The sequence below is a fragment of the Bactrocera dorsalis genome, chromosome 4 (assembly GCF_023373825.1).
Source record: "Bactrocera dorsalis isolate Fly_Bdor chromosome 4, ASM2337382v1, whole genome shotgun sequence".
Lineage (NCBI taxonomy): Eukaryota > Metazoa > Arthropoda > Insecta > Diptera > Tephritidae > Bactrocera > Bactrocera dorsalis.
The window spans coordinates 73,778,990-73,797,456 of record NC_064306.1 but is presented as its reverse complement, the minus strand read 5'-3'; the positions used below and the strand labels follow the sequence as shown (position 1 = coordinate 73,797,456).

Genomic DNA, 18,467 nt, shown 5'->3' with positions numbered 1-18,467 from the left:
TAGCCATATTTGACAATTTTATGTATTTATGAGACATTTGATCATTTCAAATTCGCTTGATTGCCTGCTTAATTTTTGGGCGCGATTGAACGACATAGCATATTTGTAAGCAAAAGCAAGAATCAAAATATTAATTAATAATAAATATCAATAATCAAGTAATTAAAGGTGCTTGAAATATTTTAAGAGGTCTGCTTTAAATAGTATTCGAATGTCTTTGTTGATACCAGATCTACTGCGGACACAAATGAGGCCACACTGGAGTTTGATTGGAGGTGTGGTGTGTCTGATCTCGATTCCAGTAGATATATAATTGAAATTTCTTATAAGTTGCGGTCCAAAATAAGGCTGTAATATACAGAAATTAAATTTCAACATTTAAGATATTAAAATTAAACTTAAAAATGTTTGATATATATAAACTTAGCTCCTCCTTACTCGCTAATAATATTACCATATACATATGCTGTTATCTTATTTGATTTTTGAAGGCGATTTTGCAAGCTTTTTCTTTATGCATGCAGAATAAACTATCGGGGGCCACATCTGGGCTGTAGGGTGGCTGCGGTAGCATTGTGATGCCGGCGTTGGTTAGGTAGCTCTTCAAAAGATTGGCGGTGTGAGCCGGGGCGTTGTCGCTGTGCAACTTCCAATCGGCTGCGATGTCTTGTGGACGGGATTGAGTCTCTTAAGGACTTCTACGTAATACTTGGCATTGACGGTTTGTCATGGAGGAACAAATTCATGGTGGACGATGCCTTTGATGTCAAAAAAAGACGATGAGCATCGTTCTCACTTTGGATTTGCTTGGAGCCACCGAAACACACCACTTCTTGCTAAAGCAACATCTGGGTAAGCCTGCTTGATCATATCATTACCGAGTTTCACACAGAATTTAATCGGATACCTCCGCTCTAACAAACGCTGCATTTTCGACTTGCACCACTCACTCCTGACTCTCCAGGTGCTCGGAGACAACTGACCAGCCGCTCGTTCGTTAACTAGGAACGCCCTCTGCCGAATCAGTTGGTACGCGCACTCTCCGAAGTATAGCCGCGGCGGGCAAAAATCAGTCCTATTACTTTCTGGATAAATCCCGTACATATACGCCACCAGCTGCCGTAATTAGGACCGCGACGTTTTTCTGTAATTGTATTAATTGTGGGCACGGGTAAATTTCTAACTTCTGAGTACGCTGTCAAGTATATTTGTATCTAAATAATTGGAGTTTGAAGAAAACTTATGGAACAAACAAAGACTTCTTATACGCACCTGTATATACAGCACTCCATTATATCTATGTATATATAATATACATATAAGCACATTGTTATTGTGAAGAATAAAGCAGTAAGGACGAAACTACAAGCAAGCGCCTTAAAGTGTACAACTATTCGCTCACAAGAGGCTACAACTATTAAGTTATTGTCTTGGGTTCAAGGGTTCGTGGGGCAGAGAATATTAATGCCCTACAATGGGTTACATGTAATATGCATGGCAGCTCATTAGACTAACTGCATGGCTTAAGGATATTTTGCAATGTTTCGGTTTCGGTCAGTGTACGAGTAAATAACTAAGCAAACAAGACGAGCCCTTGTGCGGCAAGCTCTTAGCAAGCGCCAGAAGATGGAATAGAACGGTGAAGTTCAAAGGGTGAAGAAGAGTAATTGCGATTTGCTGGGATAGTTAATCTTGATCTGCTACAATATTCTCTTAAAGAAATATTCAAGTAATTGCAGTGAATTTTTATAAAACCACAAATGTGCTCCCTGCTCTAGCCAATGTCACTAGAATCTGTAAGGAAATTACGGCAAACGTGCAAATGGCTGCTCCTCGTATAGCGGTAAATATGTACATAAACCGGCTATTTCAAAATGTCAAATGGTTATTACCATATTTTGACACTAAATACCGTTCTAATGGCCACTAACATACCTAATTTTTTATAAAAACAAACCATCACCAGAAGCAACACAAAAACACAGAGGAAAAAATTAGAAACAGGGAAGAAAACACCGACTCATCGTGCAATTAAGCCGGCTATAATGGCGTGTGGCACATCCCGTAAGGCAAAACCTGTTGTAACAACAATAACTGCAATAACAAACACAATGGCACCAAATGAATTGTAAATTAAGTGCGGTGTCATGTTTCACGAATTTCACACCGCGACGGCCAAACGACTAGCCGTTATCCCCTTACACGCCAACGCACCCCCAGAATGGTAGGGTGTAAGTTTAGCCATTTAGTACTCCAATTTTCCTCATCAAAACACCCCAAAGCGAGCTTGTAAAAAGATTAGATTTTTTTGATAAAAACAAGCGTGTTCTTTGATTAGCTCCCCCTGCGGCAAAAATTTAAACGCAAATTTGTGGCTTTGGCACCACATGTCAACCGTAATTAGTAATTGAAATCTGCTCCAAGACGCGCGCATTGCACTTGGCGGATGATTAATGGCTGTCGCTTGAGGCGCACTGGCCGAGCTGGGAAGCAGAGTGGCCGTCTATTAAACGGGCAAAACGGATTAAATGCTGCTTTGTGTCTTGTTGCTCGCCACTCGCGGCCGCCAGTTGGCAGTGGCTTCACTAATCACCTCCCAGGAATCGTTTTTTCATCAGCATAAGTCGAAAGGATGATTAAGTGTGGCAATTTCTTTTAATAACATTGGAAGAGAAGCTATTTTGACTGTAGGTGTAATTGGCCGTGTTTTGAGATTATAACATGAATGGACTTTTCATTCGAGAAAAACATCTTTACAAGAAATCTAGAAGAAGTTGGGTTTATTTGTATCGGTTCAACATAATTTAGCAATGAAAAGTTTGTCTATGGCAACTGGATAACTGAACATATTGGCACTTGTTTCCGAGACCACAAGAGAATTAATGTTTTGCAAATATGGATTTCAGCCAGGCCGGCCAAGCATTAGTAATTCAATTTTAATTAAAAATTTCACGCCGTCTAAATATTTATGAATACATAATACTCTAGATGTAATTAGGCATACCTGTAAACGATTTTCAAGTCACAAACAGTGAAAAAAAACTTCTTTGGATATTAAGAAACAAATATTTATAAATAAATATGGTTTTTCCTTGTTTGGCCAAGTGCATGAAGAAATACATTAAATGCGCAAAGGGAAACGATAAGTCCATCACTAAGACAACACAGGCTCCCATACATCGACACTGACTTTTTCACTGGCAAAAAACCGAATTTATCGATGACTTCTTGCGACATCAAAAAGGTCTGACAATTTTTGAGAGAAGGTAAAGATATGCACGAATACATGCCGATTTTGGTATGATGGCACTGCTATACAGATGGTCAAGTATTTTGATGGGAGAACAATTTTTCAAAATTTGTTTTAACTCTCTTGTGCGAAGTGAACAAATATTTTCTTAAATCCTGAAACTATTACGAGATAGATCACTATCTATCTACTTATAATGGTCAAGACTCTTCGGGACTGCATCCATACTGCCTATTTTATTTCTTATCATTGTCCTAACATAAAATGCACAATCATCAGCATGTGTTTTCTTCAAAACGCGCTAAAAATATAATCGTATTAAAGTAAATTCAGTCTATTTTTTTTTAACTTACATTTTTAATTCGATTTTCTCTTAAAAAGCGTTGGTGTACATACTCGGGAGTTTTCAACAAGCAGAGCATATGTACAAAGAGAGGCAATTGCGCTCTTCGTTTGCCTTTTCTCGGAAGTTGATAGCTTTTCTCAGCATTCGCAAATGTTGGGTCCGAGTGTACACACACTTTTCTTTTTAGCTCGCCAGAATAGCAAAGACAACCCCAAAGTGGAGGAAATGTTGCTCTCAGTAAAATGATGGTGACACTCCTACTTGCAAGCGCCAACAACAAAAGTGTTCATGCCAAACCAATGGAGTTGTTGTTGTCGATATTGCAGTAACGGACGCCGACTCTGCCGCCACTGCAGTTTATGTGACAAACCAATTGTGTCCTTTACAAGCTGCAAACTGGGGTCATTGTCGTCACAAATAAATTCCAACCAATAAAATCGAAGGCTTTTCTAAAGCAAACGTGGCAGCCGTATTTTTACTGCTCTGCTGGATTTTTTTAATATTTTTCCTGGAACGCTGGAGAGCCCTTATATTCGCTTTCATCTTTAGTTGGTTCATCGGCCATATACAAAGAATCGTATATTTTTTATGAGCGAATAAAAAGTTATATCAATAGTATGAAGTATTTACTAACACAAACATCTTCACACACTGGCTTCTACATTTTTATACTCCCGTAAAATGTAACTCGGTATATAATATGTACTTTGTTCACCTAACGATTGTATGTTCAATTTAAACTCAAAATGGTAGTGTAACTTTGCAGACACCTCCAAATACGAGTAATTCCGCCGAAAAACTGCAGCAACAGAGCGAATGTATGCAACGTCACAGCTTCCCTTCTCCGGAGAGCAGACATACATATTTGGACAAAAAAATTCGGATTATCGATTTTCTTGCACAGTACTATACGTAAGAATGATTTGGACACTTGTATGAATACACGCACGCACATGCAGGCGAGTACAATGTAGCAAGTATTCCCCATTTCCCGTATAAACAGACAATTTGGGAATTCACTCGTCGAGTCTGCAATAAATAGATGAGTCCTCCGCACGTTAAAGCCGGGTCTGCGTGGTCATCAAGGCCAACGAGATTAATGTGCTGTTTGATGACCTACTCATTACGCAGGCAAATGTTGCAACGTGTGAAAGTGTAACTGGGCATCAGCTGCTGCCCTCCCCCTTACGTGTCCGCATGTAAACATGCTTTTTATCTTGGAGTGGACAAATAAATATACTCAAACATGCATTTGCGGTGGATGCTCGGAAAGAAGCGAGAATAATTAACAAAAGGACAATTTGAATTTGACACGCAAAATGCGAAAATGTTTACGAACAAATTAGAAATTGATTAAGTTGATTGTGGTGAGACGTTGACAGCTAGACGACGGACAAGCCAAACCAGAGATGTAGCCGGACCGTCTCTTTTGTGGTGAAAGCGCTCAAATTAAAGGCGAAGAAACTCGTTAATTTTCTGTCGCTATGGCTTAACGGTCCCCCTTAAAATTCATTATATATTATATGTATACTACCAGTCTTCGAAATACAATTTCACGAGGCCTAAACGGTAGAAATTTAAGTACGATGCAAATAAATAGCTTTTTGTTCAGGATTAAAGTATGTAGACCCCCTTTTAACTCCTCTCAGGTTCCAGCTTCCAAACGCCAGCCACTGAAATCAACCAAAGATATAAGAGCAAGTATGGAAGAGCTAACATCGGATGCAGACCACATTATATACTATACTCTCGCAATTCGCAAGGAGCAAAAGTGGGAAAATATTTTCTGGAGTCTCCAAAAATTAAAAAAGGAATGTTGCATATGAGCTCAACATGCATTGTTATTACATAAAACTTAATTTCACACGCAAATTATGTTGGCCAATAATATAGTAGTGTATAGAAAAAGTTATCTTAAATGATCGTTGAAATATGGTTGTGAAGTTCTGTTTATATCTTTACTTAGAACTTGGTAGTATGACTTATAGACTCCACAGGTGTCTCGGAGATATAGTTGGTAGTGCACCGTTAAATACGGACCACAGCTCATAGTTGTTTGTGGGTTTATCCTTCCAAACGCATTTTTTTATAAGCCCAAAGGTTTTCAATGGGATTGAGGTCAGGATATCAACGACTTTTAATAAACAAGCCTTACGAGGGATGCGAGCCACACGATAGCGACGAGAACGTAACAGTATGCCTTAAAGTATCCACGAATCCTGAAGCGTTAGATCCACCAGTTGAACATCGTTCAGTGAGATACCAGTGCTGGTAAGTGCCGAAGCGCCATAAGTTGGTTGTACTGACTCCATTTGTTCCAATGCTGCATACTCTCTCATAAATTAAATGTGGTTTTCTCTAAGGACTTTATTCGCAACCATATGACGCTCTAGTCTATGAAAATGCTGTAATGCCAATGTGTAAGTCTCTTAGTTTCGTCGCTTTTCGTCGCAAGGGTAACTGTACAATATAACAGCTGTCTGAGATACTGCTATGAGTGGTCTCAAAGATTTCTCCATAATCGTTCTCTGGCCGAGCGTCAAGCATCACTGTGTCCTCCGTTTGCCAAAACTTGGACTGCAGTTCCTCCAACCGGTGGTCGTCCCTGATGGTCATACCGACACCTTCTACCATCACGCCACATTTTCGTCGATATACATAGCTAAAAACAGTTTGCTAGATGATTCGTTTCAAAGCTAACCTGTCATCCGCAATCAGCGAGCCTCTCGCTACAACGATGCTCCTCCAGAGGCATATCCAGACGCTGTTGCTAAAAGGGTAATCGGCTTTGAAAACGTTGACTTGTTGTTGAACTTATCTCGACATAGAATTGTGTTGCGGTTGCGACAGACACTGTTGATAATAATAACCAACACCTGTAACACCATTTCAATATCTTAGTGGCTTGAAATAGTTGCTCGATACTAAGAGTCAATATTTCAAAACACCTGGAAACTCGATGCGTTAACCCATAATTAGCGCACCGGGCGGCATCCATAGTCGCCACATGCGCACTCTGTGGTCGTTGCTAACGGCAAACCATAAATGAGACCAGGTTCAGGAGTCAGGTTATGTACTCGTCTTTCCAGAAATTTCAATAGACCTTCTAGTTGTGGCATTTTTGTAGTGGAGTACATCGGCCACCAGGATATCCATAACACGCAATGCACGTAGCGACTTATGAACCGTGTCTGCTTCTTATTGTCATAGCGGTCCTTTAGACCCTTCCACACCCCACTGTTAGCCACCCGAATACATTCCGCAATTAAAGGAACACTAGCCGCATTGACTGCTTGCCGAAGTTTTTCCAACTTAAATTCTTCTGGGTACTCCGAATTATGTACTAAAGCTTCAAAGGTATCTTTTGCCGCTAACCATCAAATATCTATCAAATAACGGGATAGCTAACGTGTTCAATTTGATATCAGCATGCCGCAGTAGACAGCTCTTCTAGTGATTCCAAAAGTGCATCATGTGGCCCAATCTCGGTGGAAGTAGCTCCTCCGACCAAACGATTAAGGTTCTCCGTGAAGCGTTCAAAATACGATTCAAGCGACGTAACCTCTTGTTGGAGGGGAAACACATTATGACTTTTCATGGCACCTTCCGAGACACGAGCATGTGCACTTTATTGTTTTCACTGGCGATGATCGTCTGCCATGAAACCACACAACCGCAACTAGTAAGAAAGGGTTAAGTTCGGGTGCAGCCGAAAATTTTATAATCTTGCAATTTGCATTAATCAAAGCCGGGGAAATACTTTAAGATGTAAAACGTCAACCAGCTGTTCGGAATCCAGGCAATTTTATTTTTATATACTATATATATTAAGGTGTTTTTTTTTTACTATAAATTTTTTTAATCCCGTTACGAAATTTCCTTGGAAATACCCTAAAAGAAATCCCTGCTATCCGTGCAAGCTGTAACTTGATTAAAAATTGAGTTGAAACTTGGTAAGCGGGTTTCTTAGTATAAAAATCGGGCCACTGCCACGACCACAAATCGCCATAACTAAGCACTAAATTAAGATATCAAATTGTAATTTGGCACACTGGATGGCAATACCAAGGGCACGCGTGGTTAAAAAATTTTGAAAAAGTGAGCGTGACCCGCCCTCTTATAAGTTTAATGATTATATCTCCTAAACTACTAAAGCAAGAACAACCAAATTTGCTGAGCGCCAATATTATGAAAACTCCTGTCGACGGTGTGAAAATAGATGAAATCGGAAGATAACCTCGGTCACTCCTCATATAACGGTACTGTTCAAAACTACTAAAAGCGCAATAAACCAATATTCGAGGTGATATAAAACATGGGAGCCAGTGTGAAAATTGGAAATCCGGAAATTGGCTTAGTTATTCCAATGATTTTGATGAATGCATGGGGCCTTAGGAAAACCTATCTGCTCAGGGCCACCTGCTGTATCAAAAATACTTTCTGAATTCTTATGAAAGTAACAAATTATGGCAATAAATTCCCTGAGTATCTCATATTTCTCTCGGATTTTCCTTCGAATGTAATTGCTTGATTTAAGTCTTCCTAATTTCGAACTTACTGATATGCAGCATAGCTATGTTATTATTTTTAATACTCAAAAAGTTCAAAGGTGTGCGATTTGCCGTGTTTGCTTTATTGCTATCTCTTATTGAGGCAGCTGGTGAATGGAACACAGATTGAAATTTTCTAGGTAAGAACAAAGGTTTGATATGCTCGACACCGTTGTAATAGTTATACTTGTTTATAATTTTAATTTCAAACCCCCCAAATACTGTTATGGGATTCTGGAGCTTTGAACTGTCAACGGAGTGGATTTGATGCCCTGAGCCGCTTCCTGTCATCGCGGAAATTGCATTTGTTTTATTTATTTGAATTTCCGCGTTTGCCGCGAGCGCGTTCATTCTTGGCTTTACCCCTGCCCCCCGCGCCACCTGCTGCGCTTATGTATCAATTTGCAGCTAATGTGCGTAGAATGTCGCGCCAAGGAAATAAATGCGCTGCCAAAAAACATCAACCCGACGACGCTTCAGCTCTGGGCTGATACGACCGCCGCCTGCCGTCTGCCGAAAAGAGCAATTACTGCTCGTTGAACACATGAACTTTCGCTTGAGTTTGTGTGTGCCACAAGGCATATCATAACGTTTTCATTTAGGCACGCTTCACGTCATTTGCATTGGTGAATTTATGGTATGCAAGTATGTTTGACGGCGAGAAGGCGAACGAAAGCCTCAGCACTTCCTTGATCCCACGGCAAAACGACGCTATGTCGCTTTGTTGGCATTTATGTTGCCATTTATCTTCCAGTCGACTGACTCGCTAATCCTGTGCTGGTGGACGCTTTCGGGGCTTTGCTTCAGTGTATTCTAACTTTATGGCGCTTCCGTTTGCCTTCGAGCTAAGACTGCTGAGTTTCGGTTTTCCGCTATGGGAGTGTATCGTCTTAGCGACAAAACGTTATGCGCAATAATTTCCTTACCTACTGCATTGTCTTTGCACTTTATGAATTATGGATTCGCCATAAACATGTGTACATCTCTACTCGGCTGCAAGTGAACAGACCTTGGGTACATGTGAGTATACGCGAATAGCATTCAATTGGGGTAAAACTTCATTTCAACGCATACGAAAGGCCTTGGTGCAATGAATTTCAATCAGTACCAGATGTTCTGTAATAGATTTCTCGGAAAGTTTCTAATGATTAACACGCAAGTTTTAATTGTGAGGGTTCCATCTAGGCACTACTTAAGCTTAAACTTTTAGAAGGGTTCTCGATATTTTCAGGCTTTAAATTAAAAACACCTAGTCCCAAAAAAAAAAAACAAAATACAAAATCCTTCTTTCCACGCTTTCGGTTGGGTAGTCTTTTGACTGCCATGAACGATATGTCCGCCAAGTTTTTTTGATATCTTTAGCGTGTCAGATATCTCGATCAACTTCACTTTGTTGATTTTTGTTTGATGTTCTCATCCGAAGCTTTGTTGGACGGTTGACTGCCTACGCCCTCTTGTAAATGGTTACTTCTCCCGCCCCAGATCCCAGATATGTCCGATCTATTCTCTCTTTGAAAGAGTGCATTAAAAATTTTCGCTTAAGTTTTAACTGAAAAGCGTTCGCCCACTTGTCCACAACACAAAAAATGAAGACATACGAAAGTGCTTCCATCATCTGTTTCGTGAGTTACAAAGTGAAACTTCTTAAACAACCAAAGTTCTTTCACTTGCAAAAGTACGCGCCAAGAAAGTCGCAAACGAAAGTTTTAAGTTTAGCGAAATCAGAAATTAGCCAAAGTTATATACATATGTATGTATGTATGTATATTTATATAACCGCGTGTTGATTAGCTGTTTGAGTCCTGCAGATGCTGGAAACTGTTGCGTGCATGCAAATTTAATTAAGAATTCCACAAATTCTTTCAATGCCAACTCACCAAAGGCGAGCCAACAAAGTCAACTGTCAGCGCTCGCACTGCTGCCGTCCGAATAAACTTCTAACCACAGCCGGTATTGGCTAAAGCCAACGTCAACCCCGCACAAATTGACAAACAAAACAAAGCTAACTTCTGCGCCGTCTGTAGGGCGCACGAGAACGCTGTATGTATATGTATGAAGCCACGTACATATGTTTATAGCTCGACGCTCGACGGTTAGGATGGTTTGTTGGCGCGTTTGCACAGCCCAGCGGCATCATTTGCAAGAGCGCTTTTGTCTATCTATACATACATACCTGCATATTTATGCCATATATATGTATATGTACGTGCACACAGAAGGTGTATGTGTAAGTGATTCGTGTTTAATGAATTTAAAATGGTTCTCGACAACTCCCGCCGTGCCCCTAGACCTACCCAGTGGGGCTGCGAGCCGCAACTTAAAATGAGTATTTTTATTTCGAAATTCCATGGGCAGTAGCCCTGCACGTGTGAGCTGCCGCGCAAGCAAACATGCACACACGCACATTAATGAGTTAACAATAAAAACGAATTCTGGTCAAAGCGTCATCGTTTTATTAACGCAAGATTAAACATATTTCCGGTGGGCAGTAGGAAGTGACGCTGCCAATCGTTGCTTTTGTAGTAACGTTAACTGAAAAGGGAATGCAAATTTGTGGTCGAGTATTGTGCCATCCACCAGCAGCATGAAGAAGAAGCTGAAGCATTGGACCGTTTCTGTTGTCGCCGGTGTTGCTGAAAGGCGGTGGCACGCTGCGTTCAAATTGACCGGAATATTTGTTAATGTGATTCTTTGCTTTGTGTTCCCCACATTCAGCTGCCCAGCCCCAGCACTACGAATCACTGGAGAGTGACACGCAGTATCTCGGCCACTCCCAGACCCTCCAACACACTTACAATTTAGCGAGGAGTGTAATTAAATTGTCCAGTCACTGTCGCGTATCCTTAGGCCAGTCAAACAACCTGAAATTGACTTGCAAATTAATAATTTTTGTTTTCTTTTCGTTACAAAAGTGTTACGAACACTAATCCTAAATGAGTTTTAAAGACTAAACGCTGATTTCCAAATATTTATATTTAATACGAACATTCGTCGGGCAAACCAAGTATATGTGCTTAGGTAAAAAAAATTAAGGTCGAATGTACATATTTGGGTAATAAAGAATCGTTTTATGGGCTACATTTAAAGTCAAAATTAAGTGCTAACGAAGATTTGAGTACATTTGATATTGCTTTGGAAAAGGTCCAAAGGGCTCTCGCTACTGAAGTTTTTAGCCTCTTCTTCACCTACTGTCGACCGTTGGTGTTCGGTTTGATGGGTTTTGGTGTTGGGCGATCTTTCTTATCGCGCTTCATGTAATCGTAGGAATCCGCATTTGGAGTAGCAGCACCTGTGTTCCCGGACAACGGTTTTTCGTATTTGTATGCTCCTGTGATAGCTTTGTTCGCCTTCATGAGATCATCGTAGCGGTCGTATCGGTTAGAATAGTCGTAAGGTGTGCGCACAATTTCTGGCAAATGCGCGTAATATACTATGCGCCGTTGGTTTCGCGGATACTCCGGGTACTTTGTGGATGCGTAGCTATTACTGGAGGGATAGCTGGCTACGGGATAGGGAGTCTTATCGTAGATTTCATTATTGTACACAGGAACATATTCTCTTGGCTCAGGAATGTCATAACGCCGATCCGGATAATTATAGTATAGTTCAGGGTATTGTGGTATCCGGGGGCTATAGCTATCATAGGGATCGTAATGACGACGGTGTAAATAATGGTCTTCATAGTTGTAAGGATCGTAACGAGAGTACTGTTCGTCGAAGCTTGGGAAATATCAGACTCGTATTAAAATTATTGATTTTATTACATAAACATATGATGGATGGAATCTTACCGATCGTAGCGACGTAAATATGGCGCATAAGAACGTGATGGATACATTTCATAATTATAGGTCGGAGAAGTAATTGGATACTTCATATCGTAATGAGGCTTTGCAACTGGAAGTTTGGGCACAAGTGGGTCTGTCAGCTCTTTTGCACCATCATTGAGGTCCTTTTTGGGTTGTGTAATGAAATTTACACGAGCTTGACGTCCTCGGGTTGCATAACTGTTACTGGCATCGGCCGTGACATCTTCTCTGTCGGTTGGTGGTCGCGACGCACTACCGAGCGCTGACGATCCATATGCGTCATTCCAGGTGGATATGTGCCGTTGAGAGTAGTAGTCATAGTCAGGATCCATTATTTGTTTCTCTGCCCGTGGCATGTCAGACTCCAATTTATCCTCCCCTCCCCTTTCCTCTTTTCCATGCACTTTTATTTGCTGGGTGCCGATATTTTGAGTAAATTCTGATAGACCATTCGGAGGCGATACACTTGCCATAGGTAATCCCTTAGCATTATCATATTCTAATGTTGAGCGTTTATTGCGAATAGATTTGTGGAAGCCAGATAGCAAACTTCTGGCCTCGTAGTAGTTTGAATCAGTAGAGTAATATTCCGGGGTATCGTCAAACTCGAACCCTTCAAGTATTTCAACATCCTGAGGTATTTGCATAGCACATCCCAGAAGAATACAGCAACTCGCAAATAAAGGGTACGCAAGCACCCATAGCTCATTTCGAGGACAGCGCATTTCGAAATATATTATTTTATCTTCCTGTAATTTGAACAATAAAATTCGTTCGAGGAAGTTGAAAATATTTATGCTGTTGACCTTTGTTACGTTCACTTAGATTTTAAAAACTGGCACTCTTTAAATTATAAAAATGATTGGCAAGTCCTAACTGTAAGATCACTTTGAGCAGCGTGATAAACCACTCGATTCAGGTTCTGAAAAGCAACTGCACTGTTCAACTGAATTTCAATAGAAGGCATCCCCAAAAAACATTTGTGGCACCAACGTATATTTGTAATGGCCATTGTGCATTGTGGCAGTAAGAAAAAAATAATATGTCGCTTATCGTTGAACGATCAGAAAAACTGAACTGCCGCATCCAAATCCACACACACCATCACATGTTACCAACAGTAACAAAAGCAACAGTTAAAATAAAAATTACAAAAATTGGTATAATAATGCTAAAAACAGCAACGATCTAACCAGGCAACGAACCCGCTAGCTACGCCACAAAAGTAGGTTGCACTCCCGGAACCACAACAACAACAATTTAACAAGCATGCGACATTTCAGTAAAACAGATCCGCTCTTTCTATTCGAAATCACTGAAGCGCGGTAAAAACTTCATATATAGATACATACTTACACGTATGTGCTCCTAAGTGTATACGCATCAATAAAAAGCCACAAGCTCGGTCTAGGTTTATACATGCTTTTGAATATGTGTACCCAATAGCAAATATGGAAGCACGAATATTGTGTCAGAAAATTGGTTGAGGTTATGACGAAACTGGAAAGTAGCAAGATTGTTTTGCGTTTATTCAAATACAAAGCAAAACTAAAAACCACTTTTGATTTAAAGAAATTTTGGGACTTTTACTAAAAATAAAATTTGGAGCCTTATTTAATTGCCCCGAACAGATAACTTCGAATTGGTAATTCTTGTGGTAGAATGGCTAGTTTAACGCACCATAGGGTATGGAGGTGCATCAATGTATTCTCCTAATACAAACATTTGTATAAATTATATTCGCTGTTCCTAATGTGCCCACCATATTGTCACTGATTTGTTTAACATGAATACAACATACCTACATATGTATATACATACATACATACATAAGTATAGTATGTCGGCATGCACATGACTAGAGGTACGAATGTTTTGCCCATATTTTGCACCGGCATGCGTGACATCTATTTAATGGTGGGAAACCTATGCCATCAGTACTAACATTTCATTCATTAGTCATAAGTTATGGCCAAGGCAAGTCTTCAATAAAAAAACAAGTGAATTCACACATAAAGATATACATACATATGCAGATACATATACATACATACATATGTATATAATATATATTTAAAATATATTGTCACATAAAATGCAAAACAACGTATCATCAAAAACATTTTGAACTGAATTTTTTATTGGTTGCGATTCACTATATAATTTTACATACATACATATGTATGAATATATACAAAGTTTTAAGCTTCTGCTATCAAATATAACCAAGTTAGAACCAAAATTAAAATTTTGTTTCAAAATGATTAGTTTATATTTTATATTTTATATCGCATATTGTGTTTTCCATCACATAAACTTAAATGAAATGTGCGGTTACGTTATTTTGCATTTTAGGTGATGGTATCCTAATTTCTATGACTTACTATATACATACTCGTATATATTTAAAAGCACTCACTTAATGATATAGACATACATACATATATACATTATTCGGCATTAAACAATAAATAAATATTAAACCGCACAGATATCTGCTACAAATTCATTTAACCGAACGACATACTTACTCCTGAGGAAGGTCCATTATTAGAAGTATTCTGTCGGATAATATAGTAGTTTTACATCAGTGAACTTTTTACACAATTGAACAGCTTTAATCCATTCATTGCTGCTCTCATTGGAATATTTAGTAAAATTTTCGGTCAATTTTAATGTGTGCTTTAAAAATCTGAAATCAAATCAATATTTCAGAAATACACAAAAATATAGAAATTTATAATAGATATAGATTAGGTAAATAGACACATCTGCCTGTCCCTTGAAACTAATTATGTACATATATTCGTAGGTTTCAGATCGTTCAATATCCTTATATATTGACTAAATTGGAGAAGTTCGCTTCTGGAAAAATTTAACAATTTTTGATATTCTCATGATCTCTCAAATGCTCTCAATAAAAAAGTGACCTGGTTAAAGTTTCGAAATATGTATGTAATAAGCGAGCAAGGCTCTGAATATGAATTATGCGTTGCATATTTTAATATGTATTTTACGAAGTTTTTGTAATATATAATTTGCTTTAAAAATCCTTATAATCAAAAATTAAACAATATCAAGGACAATTGGTTGGATTTTTATCTGGCCAAGGACTGTCAACTCGGCAGAACTCTGCCACTGGAGCAGCAACAACAACAATTGGTATACTTAAGCTAATTACAATTTAAATTAAATAAAGAATGGTGGTATGGAGTACATTAAAAAACGTTTCTTATAAATTGCAAGTCTACGTTTTAAATCATGATTATGTAAAAAGTCCTGAGCGTTTTTCTAAGATTTTTTTTCTATTTGTTAAGTATGTGGCATTACCTTAGTAGAGTTTTAGAAACTTCTTCATTTTGAAAAATGGAATCGTCAGTTTGCAGCTTTACGAATATGCACAAGAGGCAAGTCAAAATATCCCTTAAGGCATTACAAATATTCGGCAGAACTTCCAGTATGCGCTCCAAAGTACGACGTCTTTTAGAATGTAATTCGCGCTGTTCCAACAGCTTTAATCTAGTATCAATGGAAAATGAATAGTTTGCACAAGACGTTTGGACAAATTTCGCATTTCTTAACACTAAATAAATTATTTCAGATTCCTTTTTTGGACGATTAAATATTTTTATATCACAGGGCACTCCATCCTCGATAAGTAATTTTGAGGAGTCTATATTTTCTTCTCTTAAATATTTTTCTCTCAGTTTTTCAAATTCTTTTCCAGCTCGACTCAATGTGTTTTTTGTAACGCAATTTAAATGGAAAACACTTTCATATTTTTGAAACGGCTGCTCAAAATTTAATAGTCCCATGGAAAGATAGAGCAAGATATCACATAATTCCGGATAATCTATTAGAGCAATATCAATTTCACCATGACTAATTTTATCTCTCACGCGTGGTCCATTTGGTGCAATAAATAAATCATATGTAAGGCTAAGCAGGTCCTCACTTAGAACCTTCTCATTTATTAGTTTGTTTTTACTACTTGCCTCTTCAGTTGTAACGTTACACTCAAATATTGAATCCATTGTAATATAGTACTCATCCAACTTGGCAGAAACATCAAAATTATTTGCTTGTGCATATATGAATCGAAGTAATAATTCGATTTGCGGTATGATCAATATTACGAAATTCCAAAACTGTTTTCTTTCATAATATTGGTATAGCCGATACCAGTACTGCTTAAAAGCTTTGTGTAGCCACACATGATTTTTAATTTGTTCAAAGCATTTACTCTCATTTACGAATTCTGAAGGCAATAAAAGTTGGTTTAAAACTTTCTCACATAATATTTTAAAATCTGAAGCTTTTGGACGCTCAATCAACTGAACAATTTGTTTACTTTTAAGCTCCGAGCCCAAGCTATGCATAATAATGATTAGTATTGTGACATAATAATTTGGTATTTCTTCAGGTTTTGGAAAGCCATGCCATACAATGTTGCGTAAATTGATTGCATTAGGCGTACCCATTATTATTTTCAATAAGGACATCTGAAATGTGTAGGTTATTTTGTGGTAAATATTTATGAAATTAATAAACTCACTATTTCTAACCCGAATATATTGTGGAGCTCCTTTGTGCGTAATAAGTCACGCAACAAATGCGGTGGTGTACAATTATCACTGGTGACAAAGAACAAATTTGCCAACGCATTTTCCAGAACTGAAGTTAATAATAGAGTTTTTTCTACGGTAAACGTTTCTGCAAATTCAGTTGACTCTAAAGTTTCCAGCAAATATTTGGAATTGACTCCAAGCCATTCAAAATTAAAAATTTTTAAATCCAATTGAGCGTTGCAGTACAAGAAATTTATGCCTTCAAAAATTGGCAATAATTTTCGAAAAGAGTCTAAGGACTTCTCGTAATTATAATCTGTAATAATTTTTCCCATATTAAATATTTCAGAAATTTACAGGATTTAAATTATTCAATTCTAAAAGTACCTGCCAGAACTGGATTTAATATATCTTTATACAATCCATACAATGCTTCAAAATTCAACGACCAATTATCGTGTAAGTACTTTCGAATTTCTTCAAGTTCAAACTTGTTATGGCTTACATAGAATTCTAAGATGCGTTTATTTATTAATTTATGATTACTTAAATTATTCATCTTTGTTCGTACAATGTTTAGAGAACATAGATTGCAATCTGCATTGTTTTGGTTTACAGCTGATTGGCGATGACATTTAAACTTTGCCACCTTACAAAAAAAATTCCAACAGTTCCGTTAATATTTTAGAACTAAAATAATTAATCTATATTACACATTAAACATTTAATATAATTAATAATATAATACATATATTATATATGAAGATTTCCACTTACTATTTCACAAGAAATTTTTGCAAATCGACAACATAACTTCTCAGGCAATATTTATTGCCAACCAGCATTGTGATTTATTACTAGGTAAACCTATTATCATTGGCAAAATTCTTGCTTGGGTATTTTTATCCTGATATACTTTAAACGTTCGACCAGAAAATGGTAATAAATAGAGGAGGTCCAAATATTCATTCAAATCTTTTTGAATACTAATAATTTAGTTTTCACATACAGTAGGTAGAAAAAGTAAGTTATTCAAGTGAAATATAAATCTGCGAAGTGAATAAAATTTAAAAGTTTACATTTTTTCAAATGAAATATGTTTTTTATTGAGACCATTTTTGATAACTTATTTTTTCTACCTACTGTAAGTGAACATCGAAAAATTATAATTTTGATAAGAAAAATACACCAGGTAATGAGGGAGCAGAGGAAAGGATATAAATAGTCACAAAGAATGATCTTAAATGAGTTATCAATGCCCATGACTGTTAAGATTTGTATTTTCAAATTTTTAAGATGTAAAAAAATTCATAATTTATATTTACCAATAATCTTTTGAATTAAAAAGAAGGGTTATAAATATATAAATTCTTCAACACATTTATTTACGTACCGTGAACAATTCTCAATTATCAAAGGATAACAATAAAACAGTAACTAAACCGACTCCACTGGCACTTTTGAAGTAGCTCGGGTCGTAAGCGTGTAGGAGTTAAGTTTAAGGTGAAAACGTGCATTTACGTTCGAATCTCGAAAATCATGAGTGTTAAATTTTATTTAATTTTTTTGCTTTATTAATTGATATCTTAGCATATCTGAATTTAGTTACTTTGGTAGAACATTTTGCTTATTGAGGTAATTAAAATATTTTAGAAAATATGCTCATATGTTTATTAAATGTTCACCTATTTATGTATATTTACACAAATATGATAATCACACAACATTCTTAAATACACGGTCGCTACTACTAACTAGGTTCCAAGCTCCACACACTTAAGGAGGGCCCAGTACTGCCAGAAAATCCTAAAATCAATGGCATGAAAATACTTCCATGAAAATGCAGCATACGAAGTGATCATTCTAAATTCGGAATTATTTGCAACCAAAAATAAACACGGTAAAAGTTTTATTCGGCAAAAGAGGGAATTGTGAAACGATTTC

General features: G+C 37.5%; 1 protein-coding gene across 11 annotated transcripts; it reads right to left on the bottom strand.

Annotated features, from left to right (window-relative positions):
- Positions 1-17,128, bottom strand: LOC105228278 (endoplasmic reticulum membrane-associated RNA degradation protein). 11 transcript variants are annotated; one of them, XR_007422643.1, is made up of 6 exons: positions 16,911-17,128; positions 16,511-16,839; positions 15,286-16,457; positions 14,487-14,647; positions 455-1,144; positions 1-348 (listed from the first exon to the last, which is right to left on the bottom strand). XR_007422643.1 is itself a non-coding variant. In XM_049455394.1 (5 exons), the coding sequence occupies exons 1-4, from the start codon at positions 17,080-17,082 to the stop codon at positions 14,506-14,508; spliced, it is 1,815 nt and encodes a 604-aa protein (XP_049311351.1). In that variant the 5' UTR covers positions 17,083-17,128; the 3' UTR covers positions 1-348; positions 14,487-14,505. The 11 variants fall into 11 exon arrangements, 10 of the variants coding, with proteins under 10 accessions (XP_049311351.1, XP_049311350.1, XP_049311354.1 ...); XM_049455394.1 differs by lacking the exon at positions 455-1,144; XM_049455393.1 differs by lacking the exon at positions 1-348 and having other exon boundaries at positions 401-1,144.
- Between the last annotated feature and the right edge of the window lie 1,339 nt (positions 17,129-18,467).